This window comes from Poecile atricapillus, chromosome 2 (genome assembly GCF_030490865.1).
Source record: "Poecile atricapillus isolate bPoeAtr1 chromosome 2, bPoeAtr1.hap1, whole genome shotgun sequence".
Taxonomy (NCBI): Eukaryota; Metazoa; Chordata; class Aves; order Passeriformes; family Paridae; genus Poecile; species Poecile atricapillus.
In genome coordinates this window covers 2,667,425-2,681,255 of record NC_081250.1, presented here as the reverse complement: position 1 = coordinate 2,681,255, position 13,831 = coordinate 2,667,425, and the positions used below count along the sequence as shown (strand labels likewise).

General features: G+C 44.6%; 1 protein-coding gene across 28 annotated transcripts in view; it reads right to left on the bottom strand.

Annotated features, from left to right (window-relative positions):
• OBSCN (obscurin, cytoskeletal calmodulin and titin-interacting RhoGEF) overlaps positions 1 to 13,831 on the bottom strand; it is a 174,059-nt gene that overhangs the window by 83,256 nt on the left and 76,972 nt on the right. For 10 of the 28 annotated variants that reach the window (XM_058831609.1, XM_058831612.1, XM_058831598.1 and 7 more), the window contains 12 exons: positions 12,768 to 13,031; positions 12,204 to 12,467; positions 11,665 to 11,928; positions 10,994 to 11,257; positions 9,561 to 9,824; positions 7,926 to 8,192; positions 7,309 to 7,572; positions 6,395 to 6,661; positions 5,078 to 5,344; positions 4,120 to 4,386; positions 2,620 to 2,886; positions 533 to 805 (listed from right to left, as the gene is read on the bottom strand). In XM_058831609.1, the coding sequence (XP_058687592.1) occupies positions 533 to 805; positions 2,620 to 2,886; positions 4,120 to 4,386; positions 5,078 to 5,344; positions 6,395 to 6,661; positions 7,309 to 7,572; positions 7,926 to 8,192; positions 9,561 to 9,824; positions 10,994 to 11,257; positions 11,665 to 11,928; positions 12,204 to 12,467; positions 12,768 to 13,031 (3,192 nt within the window). The remainder of the gene's footprint in view (positions 1 to 532; positions 806 to 2,619; positions 2,887 to 4,119; positions 4,387 to 5,077; positions 5,345 to 6,394; positions 6,662 to 7,308; positions 7,573 to 7,925; positions 8,193 to 9,560; positions 9,825 to 10,993; positions 11,258 to 11,664; positions 11,929 to 12,203; positions 12,468 to 12,767; positions 13,032 to 13,831) is intronic. The other 18 variants (XM_058831619.1, XM_058831621.1, XM_058831625.1 and 15 more) reach the window with 11 other exon arrangements.

Below are 13,831 nucleotides of genomic sequence, written 5' to 3'. Positions count from 1 at the left end.
AGTATTCAAAAAATCCTCTGACTTCTGTGTTATTTACTGAGGGGTTAAAGGAAGCTTCTAAGAGGGAAGGAGAAGGATTTTGGATGGGGAATTTAATCAAAACAATGTTTAGCGAAAGAAAAATTTAAGAAACAGATCTGAGCAACCTGATCTGGTTGAAGATGTAGAGGGATTGGACCAGATGGCTTTTATAGGTCCCTCCAAACCCAAATTATTCTATAATTCTCATAGGGGTTGTGGAAGTAATGAAAATTCCAGGTCTATCCACCCAAGTAGTGAAGCCAAGCTAGAATTTCTCCAGGAATGAGTGAGCTTTGGTGAGATGGTGAAATATCCCCTGTTCATCCCTGGTGATTTGCAGTCACAGATGCTTTGAAGCACAAGGGTGAGACATGAGGGGTGAATGATGGCCTTGAATTTGCTGCCAGCAAATTAATATAAAATAAATATATTAAATAAGCAAATAAATGTAAAATAAGCAAAGCTCCCTCTGTTCCCACCCATCCTGTCCCACACCACAGGGTGCCCTCACCTTTCACCCTGAGCTCTGCTGTCGATGTGTGGGGTCCCACCCGGAAGGTGACAGTGCCAATGTCCTGCTCAGTCACCTTCCTCAGCGTCAGGGTGTGGATCTTCCCCTTTTCCACCGAGATCTCGTTCATTTCATTGTTCTGCAGAGCCACATCCTGCAGCTTCCACTCGACATCCCTGGCGTTCTCGTGGGAAACCTGGCACCGAAAGGTGACATCGTCCCCTTCGGACACCACCGTGTCCCTGAGGCCACTCACGATGGTCACATCAGGCTCTGCAAGGAGGCAGAAACAGGAGTTAAAAGGAAAAAACATGGATTTTGGGGTCAGAGGCACAGAAAGTAGGCCCCTATCTCTGTTGCCTGTCTCTGACACCCAAGAGAGCGCTGAGCTTAGCCTAAAACTGTGAAGACAGCTTTTAAAGTTAAGTAAAGAAACTAATAGTGTGGGTGTGTGAGTTAGACAGAGCTTTCTTATGCCACTGAGTGAGAAAGTTCCAGTTTAGAGTTTAGAGTTTAAGCTATATTAGTGAATAAGAGACCACATGGAGGATTTAGGGCATTGTCCCTTTCTCCTTCTTCTTCTAAGAGTTTTTGGGTAATAATGAGTGATTGGATAAAGAATTCCACAGTGCAGCATACAGGTGTCAGTCATTGGGTCACTAAAATGAATAATTTACTTGGCATTTGATTATTGGACAAATAGACACATAAAAGAATCTCTTGGAGAGATTCTTCATTCTCCATTTTGCACTTTTCTATCTCAGTGTGTGGAGCTCCTTGTACTCTGTATCTATGTAATACAGATAAGGAAAGAATAAACAACTGAGCCTGAAGATGAGAAAACAGCCTCTGTCTCATCAGTCTCAGTCCTGGGGAAAAGAACCCAGCCACCAGTGTCACCACAACATGTGGATCAAATCATGGAACCATGAATAATACAGGCTGCAGTGGACTTTTGGAAGTCACCTGCTGCAACCACTGCTCAAAGCAGGCCCAGGTTGCTCAGTACCTTGTTCTTCAAGGACCTCCAAGGGTAGAGACAGCACAGACTCTCAAACCACATTTCTCTGGAATTCTGCTTTCAGTGTACTTGGCAACAGGACAAATGACTTTTGGATAATGGCTTTTACCACTTGTCCTTGTTAAGAGACACATTGCATATTGGTTTTTTTTTAAATTACGCTTCATTGGGTGAAAAAGGCATGAATGCTGGATGCAAAAATCAGGATTTTGAAATTTGTTCCATTTACACTGAGACATCTTCACAGGATAACGTTAAAGCCTGATCCTCTCTATTGTATTTCTGTGAACAGATTTGGATTTACTCCATGCTGATGCTCCACACTGGCTGAGGCTCTGGCTGCCTTTGTCCTCCCAGCAGGACTCACGGTGTTAATGTGAGCACAGGGGTCCTGCACTGCAGTTTGCCTGAGTCCTGCCTCTAGGACAGCTGGGCACCTGTGCAAGGGTCACACAGACAACCCCAGCAGGCAGCAGCTGGAAATACCCCAGACCCACCGGAGAACACCAAAAGAATCATAAAATCACTAAGGTTGGAAGAGACCTCTAAAATCAAGTCAAACCATCCAAAAAGCAGCCCAATCTCCCCTGAGCAAGCACAGTGGATATTCCTACAACTGAGGTCACCATCTGCACAAAAAATGGTGCAGCTGGGTGTGATGTGTGGGGGATCTACGACGTGGAGCAGCCCGTGGAGATGCTGAGGGTGTTTGTTCCACACCACTGGTCCAACCTAAGCTCTGCAATGATATTAAGGCCAGATGCAGCTGCCATGTGACTGGAAGCTGGGGCTGGACCATCTGTTCTGCCCCATGCATATGATGTCAAGCAAATATTCCAAGCCATGAGTCACAGATTACAGCTGCTTTATCCTCTCCTGTCCTCCAACTCAGTCTTTGCTTTGGTGCATCCACTGACCATAAGATTTTTTTTTTATGATACCCTTCCTATACTCTGTTGGTCACAATAACTCATTTTATGTAATGTATGTGTATATAACTTTATCATGTTGTGAAATCTTAGTTTCCTAAAGGGAAAATCTCCCTGTTCCAATAAACAAATCTTGCCTTTCACAGTGAGTTTGGCAGAGCTGGTCTGGTCTCCAGCCTTGCAGGAATATTCTCCAGCATCCCCAGGCTCCAGGTGGTGAACACGGAGCTCCCGGAGGGTCCCATCCTGCCACATTTCATACTTGGAGCTGGAGTGCAGGAGGACTCCATCCTTCCTCCACTCCACTTCTGCTTTGCTGATGGAAATCTCGCAGCGCAGCCTGGCTGTTCCTCCCACTTCCACTTCCTCGTTCCTCAGCTGCTGCTTCAGCTGGGGTTTGATGGCTGTAAAATGAGAAATAAATAATACATGAGCTGTTTGCTTGAATGGCAGGTCTGCACAGCTCAGCACAAGGCACCTGGGCTCTGGTGTTGCAGTGCAATTTTGCATTAAGTGGTGATGTGATAATAAAACCATTTATTTTCCCCATAAACAGACCTATATTGTGTACATCCAGAAGATCAGAAAGCTCCCCAAATATCTTTATATCCCATAAAGTCCAGGGCATCCTTTCATGCCTCTGCTCAGCATGTTGGAAACTCCAACACACAAAGGTTTTGACTAAGCAAAACCTGGCACTTTCTGTTTAAACCTGTGCGAATCTCTTTTTTACAGAAATACTCCTGATTTTCAACAGCTAAATAATGTAAAGCTTTCAACTAATTTCTGATTTCTCAGCTGTCTTTTCAAGACCCAGATCATCATCGGTGAGCCCTTCCAGATGATGCACAAATGGACATTTATTCAAGTAGAGCATGGAACAGCTCAGACAACAGCTTGTCACTGATGGAAACAGGAAGGGGATATCCATGGGGTGTGTGTGAGCAGTTGGAAAAACAGCAATCCCAGTGCCTGTGGCTCCAGTAAAAAAACTACTCCAAGACAGGTAAAGCAATCACTGGGGTCTTTCACCCATAGTTTGACCCTGTGGCTGCTTTTTGAGTCAGAGGCAGCAAAAACACATTGTTTGAAAGGTTATGGCTTAGATCAAAACAGCAGATTCCACCCAACTTTGAGATCATCACAGATATTTCACAGGTGGTGCTGGGATGGCCCTGTTTGAGCAGGGAGGTTGGACCAGTGACCCGTTCTGTGATTCTCTGATCACTCACAGACATCATTCCTGGTTTGGCTAAACACAGCATTCTCAGGATTTTCACAGGGAGATTAAAAATAGCAACCTCAAAATGCTTTTTCAAACTATGTGTGATTTTGCTATTGATTCAAGTGAGCCAGAAAAATTGCAAAGTGCCAAAAAAAGTTTTGTTGCTATTTCAAAATCCCCACGACGCAGAATTCCCTGCTTTTATCATATCAGAGGAAGGGGTCAGTGCACTGCACTCTATGCTTTACAGGCTTAGACAGGAACCCTGTCCCACCAGATCCACCTCTCTGTACTCTGCTTTATGACTGGGCAGCTCTTCTCCTCGTTATCTCAACTTTTGGAATAAATAACATCATTCACACAGTTCCACCAAAGCCTGTTTTCCTCCATCCCAGGCGGGTGCAATGCTAACCATTCACTCTGAGGACTGCAGTGCTCTGCTGGTCTCCTGTGTCACAAGTGTAATCAGAGGCATCCTCTGGCTCTACATTGTGGATCACAAGCTCAGCTGTGCGCCCACTTAATTTAATTTCATATTTAGCGCACGGGAAGAGCTCCATGGTGCCTTTCCTCCACTCCACGGCTGCGTTATCTTTTGTCAGCTCACACTGGAATTTCACCGCAGTTCCTTCTTCTGCCTCCTCGTCTTTGAGCTGCTTTTGGAAAAGAACTGGCAGAGCTAAAAGAGAAAAGAAGAGGATCAACAGGATCTTTTAGTGAAGCCTGAGTCAAGTCCTGGTTAACACAGACTGACACTTGGAGAACAAGATACTCTGCTTTTCACTGTGGTGTTTCTAGGTAGGATCCATGTTTTCTAATTTTCCTGCTGCAACTAGGAGATCTTGCTGCATCAGAAGAAGCCATCTGCACCCATGACATTTATTTCCTTTGTTCCTTGACTCAAATCCTTCCCAGTGGCGAATTCATTGAATGATTTGATCCCTCAGTTGATCTAACAATGATCAAGAGATCAAAGAACTTTAAAACTCCATGGACAGCCTTGAGAGGTCAGGGATGTTGTATCTTCTTATGGGATTTGAAAGAAAATATTCCTTTTAAATATTCAAACAACATGTCATGTGAAATGTCCAGATGTTACGTTAAATCATTGCCTTTACTTTAATTTCTCCTCAGGCACAGAGCTTGAAAATATTTCCTTTAGAACCCAAAGCTCAAACACAGCACTGGTAGAACAAATTACCATCCTCTTCCATTCTCATTAAAAATAACAAACATCCTAATAGATCAGACGAAAAGGAAAATATTCATAGAGAACAAGAATAACGCAATTAAAAATATTCATATTGAAACGGTTGTTTTGCTTGCTGGAGAAAAGAAAATTCCTTTAGGAGTCAGCTCACACCACGTACCTTTCACATTCAGAGCTGCCCTGGTTTCCTGATCCCCCGTGTCACAGCTGTATTCTCCTGTGTCTTCTAATCTGAGATTGTGTATCAAGAGCTCTACCAGGCATCCCCTCTGCCTCATTTCATATTTCTGGCTGGGCTGCAGCCCCACGCCTCCTTTCCTCCATTCCACTGCAGCACTGGGCTTCGACAGCTCACAGCAGAACGTGGCTGTGCTTCCTTCCTCAAATTCCTTATTCTGTAAAGGTTGCTTAAACGTGATGGGCAGTGCTGTAAAATTTGAGAGGAAAACGTTTCAAGAGTGTTTCAGTGCAAGAAGGATCCAGTCCTACCCTCATCCTTCAGGTATGGCTTGTCCTAATGATTCCAGAATCCTGAGGAGGCAACTCTGTCTTGGCACAATCTTTCTTGAACCACTAAGGGAAGCAAGAGCTAGGGACAGGCAAAGTTAGGAAAGATCTGGTTTTAGTGGTCAACAGAATGGTCTGGTTTGGGGTCTGAAGGAGTCAGACTTTCCTATGGAAGAGTTTCCATGCCAGCCATGGATGCTTTAGGCAAAGATCACCTGGAACAGCCTCTCTTACACAGATCCCTGTCCCTTAATAGAGTTCTGTGAGTTTGCAACATTAAATAAAGAGAATTTCTGTCCCCAGTAAGGCTTCTATCAATGTCTAAAAACCCAAGTTAGTATTGATCTCTTGGTAAGAGTTCACAGTGAAGTGATAAATGGGATGGGAAATTCAGATTTCAGCTAGGGCCTTGCTCTGGATGGTGCAAGGAGTGAAGAAAAACAGGTGTGGATTCAAGTTGTCTGCAGTCAGCATTAGAACCTCAAGTTCAAAGCTTCCAGTAACAATACAGCACATTCATATATCACAGGAATCTCCTAAATGGTGCATCTCTTACCATCCCAGGCAGGCATTACATCCAATTCAGCATCCCTTATCCCATTTCCATATCCAGCCACACTTCCTGAACTCAGGGCAGGAGGGATCACTCTATTTCTACATCAATACAGCATTCAAGGCCAGCTTGGTTGAGGCTGTGAACAACCTGGTCTAGTGGAAGCTGTCCCTGCCCATGGAATGAGATGAGCTTTAGAGTCCTTTCCAACCCAAACTATTTCGGAATTCTATGATTTAATTGTTTTCATGCTTCAGATACTGCAAGGAGAATCTTTCTACCTTGCTGTGTGCCATGCCCATGAAGAACATTTATTCTGGCGTGGGCCAGCAGCAAAACAAATCAATGGCTGACGAGAACACGAGGAAAAGCTCCTTTCACTCCACTCCTACTGAGCCAAGGGCCACCTCTGCCTACCATGCACGGCCACCACAGCCGATGTCCGCTGGTGTCCGGAGTCACAGGTGTAAACTCCTGAATCGTCCAGTTCCAGGTCATAAATGACCAGTTCAGCAGCACAGCCCTGCTGCCTCATCTCGTATTTCAGACCAGGGTAGAGGGTCACATCCCCTTTCCTCCACTCCACCGGGGCCTTGGGTTTGGTGAGCTCACACCTCAGTGTCACTGTGCCACTTTCTTCTGCCTCGGTGTCCTGAAGCTCTTGTTTGAAAAGGGCTGGGAGGGCTATAAAACAGAAATGTGATTTGGACCTGCTGCAGCGGGGGCTTGGGAAAGAGGAAGCAGAGGGGAAAATGATGGCACCAAAAGAGAGGGGTTTTTTCCCAGATGTCTCTAAAACCTCAATGCTCTAAATTCAAACAACAAAGCTATTTGCCCAGAGAAGTAATAGGAATATCTGCAGAACAGGAAGAAATGGATTTCAAGAAGTTACATTTGCCATGAAATATATAAGACCTAATCTATGATCTAAAAATGGAATAATAGTTTTCCTACTGTAAAAGTAGCCAGCATGCTGCTCTGATCACTGAGGAAGTGTTTTGAAGATCAGCAGGGAATTTTCAGAGTTCAGATTCCCTCCTAACACAGAGACTTACAAGAGTTCATACTCCCTCTTAAGGCAGGGAATTTTAAAGGTTCAGAGTCCCTCTTAAGGCAGACCACTAGCAGGAGAGATTTTGATTATTCTGACAGCAAAATACAGGAAAAATGCACTTAGTTCTGATTGCAATTCCCATTTTCTGCCTGGCCACTCCATGAGCTGCATACACCAGGCTATTCTGCGCACCTTATGATTTACAATCTTTTCCTTAAGCAACATTAAACCACAGTTATTATTCTTATTTTACAGCCTTTTCCCTTTAGTTTTTTACCATTGACTGTCAGGGTGGCAGTTGTCTGCTGATCTCCACACACACAGGTGTAAACTCCAGCATCCTGCTCCTCCAGCTCATGGATAACCAGCTTTGCAACAGCACCATCCTGACTCATTTCATATTTTCTGCTGTCTTTGAGCACCTCCTGCCCTTTCTTCCACTCCACCTCAGCAGGTTTTGTCAGCTCACACTGCAGAGCAGCTGTGCCATTTTCCACAGCTTCCAGGTCCTTCAGCTCCCTCTTGAATTCTGGAGGCAGCACTGAAGAGCAAAAGAGTTACCATAGAGGGGGTGAATTTTCCTTAAAAAGCAGCTTGGTGAGGTCCTGGGGGAGAGGTTTCATGGGCCAATACCAAGCCCTGATCCAGGTCAGTGGAACACAATGGAAAATCTTCCCCAGCTTCCCTGAACACTGGATCAGGGCAAGGAAAGTGATATGAACCAGCAGAGCTGAGGGGGACAAACACCAACAGGGAATGTTTTTCCCAACCCTACAAAAGGAGGAAGGACAGAGAGTCCAAAGGAACCAAAGCAAAGAGAAAGGGACAGGAACAGACCGCGGCAGCAGAGATTTGGGCAGGTTTGGAGGACGTTCACCCCAAGGATTACGTTACCATGAACTGTTAAGGCAGCCGTGCTGGTCTTGTCTCCACACACACAGGAATAATCCCCACTGTCACTCAGGTCCAAGCCATGGACCAGCAGCTCCACAGCACGTCCCTCCTGCCTCATGCTGTACTTGGTGCCCGAGGTGAGGACGTGCTGGCCCTTCTTCCACTGCACACGGGCAGGGGCTTTGCTCAGCTCGCAGCGCAAAGTGGCCGTTCCACCTTCTACCCCTTCCTGGCTGGCCATTTCTTCTTGGAAAAACGGAGGCAGAGCTGAAGGATGCAGGTAAAATGTGTTACAAACTGAGGGTGTCTCCAGGGAGAGGTGAGGAAGTGATGGGGGGAAGTTGTGGAGGTTGTGACAGAGGAAAGTTGTCAAGCTTGTGAGCATCAGCCACCAAGAGAGGAAAGAGAAATGAAAATATCCTAGTGGGAATAGAGATCCTGATAATTTTGGATTTACCCTGGCTTCCTACAGCAAAAGTGCACAGTCCTCAACAGATTTACACAACTTTTCTACCCCTTTCTTCCTCAGAAGAAAGCAGAATACCAGCTCTGAGCTCCTTAATTCACATGTATTGGTGTCTTCCACAAACTTCATGGCTTTGCACTCTCTTTTCCTACTCAGAGAGCTGCCCTGCTGTGCTCTGACTGATGACACAGTTCCTTACTCATCCTCACTCCTTCTTCCTTGAGATATCCTTGAAGAGGGGCTCAGGGACTCACAGGTTCTTCTTGACCCCAAAGTAAATCTCCAGCTGCCGAATTCCAGCCTGGCTTCTTGTCTCAGAACACGTTTTTCCCATTTAACATAATTCTTGCACCCACTGCAACTTGCATCCTTGAAATAAATGTGATGACCTTCACATATGTCCCACTAATAGCTAGGTGGGATAATGGGATATTTCATCTCTTTAACAAGGTTGGATATCTCAGATCTCAAAATTAATGTCCAGTATTAGAGACTTAGTTAAAATATCCAGGCTAGAAAACAGGCTTAGCCCTGATTTGGCACATTTCCCATTCCAGCAGTGTTAAGCTGAAACACCAGACTTGTTCATCCAGCAAATTGTTCTTCCAACAAAGGGAGACCAGAAGGAGGTCACAGAAAGAATTTATTCTTTCCTTAGAAAAATCAGTCTCCCAGTGGAAATCTATCCTTGGGCATCAGGACAGAGATTATGGGCACAAAGCATAAAATGGACATAGTGCAGAGGAAATTATAACTAACAGAGACTTATTCTGGATACTCCTTATTCCCTGTATTAAAATGGTTGGTATTAAGAATTCCAGAAAGAAATGGCAAAGAATAAACAGATTTGTGGTTTAGAGAATAAATGCAGGAGAGGAAAGACCAAAGAACAGTGGGGTTACATGGTAGGAAAGGAATGGCAGAAGGGAAAGGAGAAAGGAGAGCAGGCTTGTGTTTAAGGAAAGGAAAAGGCAAAAGGATGGAACAGAGAAATGCAGACAGGTATTTTCCAAATTGCCCAGCCTGCTGGTGAGGAGGGGCAGGGAGCATTTTCAACTTAATGGAAGTTCAATGAATAAGGATGAACAGACAGATGTGGAAAATTGAACAGCTTAGAGCAGAGGACAGAGGTTTCCAGTCAGGAAGCAGGAGGTCAGGGATGGCTTTACCCTGTACTGTCAAGACAGCCGTAGTCTGGTGCTCTCCACACACACAGGTGTAATCTCCTGCATCCTCCTCAGCTATTTCATGGATCACCAGCTCTGCCTTCAGCCCTTCCTGCCTCATTTTGTATTTCCCACTTGGTTTGAGGAGCCTCTGGTCCTTCCACCACTCCACTGGAGCAGCTTTGGAGAGCTGACAGAGCAGGGAGACGTCTCCACCTTCTTCTGCCTCCTTGTCCTTCAGCTCTTCCTTAAAGACTGCTGGCAGAGCTGGAGGATGCAACACGGACAAAGAAATTCCAGAAAACCAGAATTAAAACCCTCATTTCTACTTTGAGATTATTTCCCCTCTTGCCTTTTTTTTCAGTCTGTTATAGATATTCTTAGCCATAACCAAGTTCAGAAACTCTGAAAGTGTCTTTTTTCAAGTGTAATGTGGTTTCAGCCGCCCTGAGGGATCAATTCCCTTGGTTTTTGTTGTTATTTATAGTGAAAGAGCAAAACAGAAAGACCCAGACCTCAGATCAACAGCGCTCACAAATAACACTGCTGGATACAGAACTATTTTACCCACAAAATGTCATTTTTTGGAGGCTGCTGTTGTTATTTCTGGGTTGTTTTCATTAAACAAATATATTTGTTTAAAATATAAATAAAAATATATAAATATATATTTATATAAATATATGCATATGTAAACATATAAATATATAAATCCATAAGTCCATAAATATATAAATACATATATAAATATTTGTTACAGCCCCATCTACATGAAAGCCGACAGATTTCAAAATAAAACTATCCCTAGTTTTAAACTGAAGTTTGAAGGGCCACCACATCTAATAGGAATTTCAGATTCTTATTATCTTATATTATAAATTCTTATGATTTCCTCATTTTGAAAATCATAACTCAAAGACAAAACAACCTATGGGAATCAAGCTCTGGAATATAACACTTATCTCACTCTGCATGTCTGACTCCTTTAAAGAATCTGGAACCTTCAAAAAAAATACAAAACCAAACATGGCCAGAGAATTTCCTCCTCTTTCTGCTCCCCCAACCCTCACTTCTCCTTTTCCAGGAAGAAAGAAAGAAGAAGGAAGAAGAGGGACCTGACAGCCCAGATCTGGTTTTTTTGGAGGGACTGTGGTGGACTGAAGTGACCTACGGGGTTGGAACTGGAAAATGCAAATATCCAAGAAGAGGAGACTTGCACAGAAGGAAACTTCTCATTTTCTCCTTTTAAAGTACAGATTAATAACGACCCAAAAATTCACCAAGAGCTACCCTTTCTCAGGAAGAAATGAGTTATAAACAGAGTGAAGGAAGAGGAAGGGGTAAAAACAAACTGCTGACCCAGGGAAGAAACAACTACATTTCAGAATTATCTCTGTCTCAAGAGATACTTATCAATTTTAATAAGTTCTTTTTACCATGAACTGATAAGGTTGCTGTTGTCTTCTGGTCACCACACACACAGGTGTAATCTCCAGCATCTTTTACTTCTAGGTCACGAATGACCAGCTCTGCAGTGAGGCCAGACTGTCTCATTTGATATTTGTCACTTGCTTTGAGCACTTTGGGCCCTAATTTCCACTGCACGGGAGCTCCTTTGGTTAATTCACATCTCAGAGTGACTGATGCTCCCTCTTGGGCTTCTTCATCCTTCAGCTCTCCCTTGAAAAGCACTGGCAGGGCTGGGAATGAAAAGCCAATAGAAAGTGTATTTAAATTCTCAGCTGAAGTGCAAATCTGGCCAGATCAGGGGTTTGAGGTTAAGGTTGTCACTACAAAGATCTGGAAAACCAAATCCAGCAGTAAGTGCTGAGATGAAAGGCCAAAGTACAAGATTTAAGGTGGAATTTAAAGGATTTATCACAGGGAAGAACATCTCAGCCACTCTAACATTTCCTGGGCGCAATTCCCTCAAACCTACAACACAGCAGTGTGCCTGCAAGGAGAGACAGTCCTGTCCTCAGCTCCCTTTTCAGCAGCACCAGACAAAAAAACCCCACCTGAACAAGAACTGGACACGAGTTAACAACAGGTGGACACTTCATGTGGGTTTCAGAGAAACAGAAAATGGACAATGTTCTACATTTACCCTTCACTGTCAGAGAGGCAGTGCTGTGCTGGTCCCCACACACACAGGTGTAATCTCCTGCATCCTGCAGCTCTAGGTCACGGATTTCCAGCTCTGCCAGGGCACCCTCCTGCCTCATGATGTATTTTTCACCTGCCCTGAGTATTTTGTTCCCTTTCCTCCACGTCACAGCTGCAGCCTTGCTCAGCTCACAGCGCAGAGTGGCTGTTTGGCTTTCCACGGCTTGCAGGTCCTTCAGGTCTTCTTTGAAAAGGGCTGGCAGGGCTGAAGGTCACAAAATGCAGAGGACATTAAAAATGACACGTGGCACATGGGTGACAGGAGGGGTGGGGTGGTACTCCACACTTTAGGGTGGAAACAGGGTTTTTTCCTCACAATTCTGGGACACTGAACAAACCAAAAGACAGAAAAAGCAGCCTGGATACAACCAGATCTTACAGAGAGTTTACAGAAACAATTCAGCTGCAGGAGAACACACAATCAATATGGAGCTGGCACAGAAATCCACAATAATACAGATAAATGCATATTATTTTTACCATGCACTATCAAGGCCGCTGTTGTCTCCTGCTCTGCACACACACACGTGTACTCTCCAGCATCTTTCAGTTCCACATCCTGGATAAGCAGCTTCCTGACAGTGCCCTCCTGCCTCATTTTGTACTTGTCACTGGCTTTGAGCAAAGTGCTGCCCTTCCTCCACTCCACGGGGGCAGCTTTGGTCAGCTCACAGCTCAGAGTGGCCACCTGGCCCTCGGTCACCTCCTGGTCCTTCAGGCTCTCCTGGATTCCTGCAGGCAGCACTGGGGATGCAACGGGAACAGGGTTAAAGGCAGCAGCAAACACAGCCTGCATGGTGGGGAAGGAAAGGTGGGGAGGTGTCTTCAGGCTTGACCTCACATCTGCTTCAGGGATTAGGTCCTGAAACCACTTTGCATGTGGAACTGGGGGAAGGTTTTACCCTTAAATCACAAAATTCATCCTCATGCAAAAAGGTCAGACTCAGAGGGAGCGTGCACAGGGAGCAGTGACCGTGGTGATGATGATAACAATCCAAAGCACAATCTCAATAATGATGGCATCCAGATGGAGTTGGTCATTACCATGTACTGCCAAGGAGGCTGTGGACTGCTCCTCCCCACACACACAGGTGTAATCCCCAGCATCGCTCTCCGTCAGGCTGTGGATCACCAGCTCTGCAGTCACATCCTTCTGCCTCATTTTGTATTTCTGGCTAGGTTTGAGGGCTGTGTGTCCCTTTTTCCACTCCACTGGGGCAGGTTTGGTCAGCTCACAGCGCAGAGTGACTGCTTCACCCTCCTTGGCCTCCTCATCTCTTAACTCTTCTTTGAACAGAGCAGGAAGGGCTGAGAAACAGAGCAGCAAAGGTTTTCATGGCAAGCAGCTCCTGACCACCAAAATAATTGATGCTCACCAGTATCTAATGCCTGGTTACGTGAGGATCATCTCACAGAAGGAAGGTGCTGATTTGTATCACAGACAAAAAGGCTCTTGTCATTTCTATCAGCAAATATTAAATAAATTTGCTGATTGGTTTAGAGATGCATGGAAAATAAACAGCAGAAATATGGAAACTTCATGTATGGTTAAAACTGCAACTTTCTCAGTATAACCCAGCCTAGAAAGTTAATACAACAGGTTACACCCAGGATCAGGAAAAAACCTAAAGGAACAAGTTAAAACCTTTTAATTCACATTTTAAGCATGCCTTCAGTCCTAGCCCAGAGTTAAGATAAAATTGAAGAGCAGAATCAGAGAGAGATCCTGAAAGTGCTTGGGTAGGAATAAAAAGGAAAGAGAAGGATGATGCAGCCACTGCAGAAATCTGCCATAAATCCCTCACCCCAGGAAGTTCAAGTGCTTCCTGACACCTCATCCCTTTTGGAACAGCAAACAGAATTATTCAGACCATAGGACTGGATGGAAATGTAGCAATATGTGGAAGCAATCGGATGGGATGATATTCACTAAGTCTTTGGAGTGGGATGGGAACTACATTTGGATATAAAATAGCTCAGAAAAAGCTTGAGAGGGTGGTCTCCAATTCCTGACCCTGAACAGCAAGAAAGAAATAATTGAAAATAAGGGTGTGGAGGATAATTGTGCAGACATTAATGTAAATAGATTAGAAAGAAGGAAAGCAACA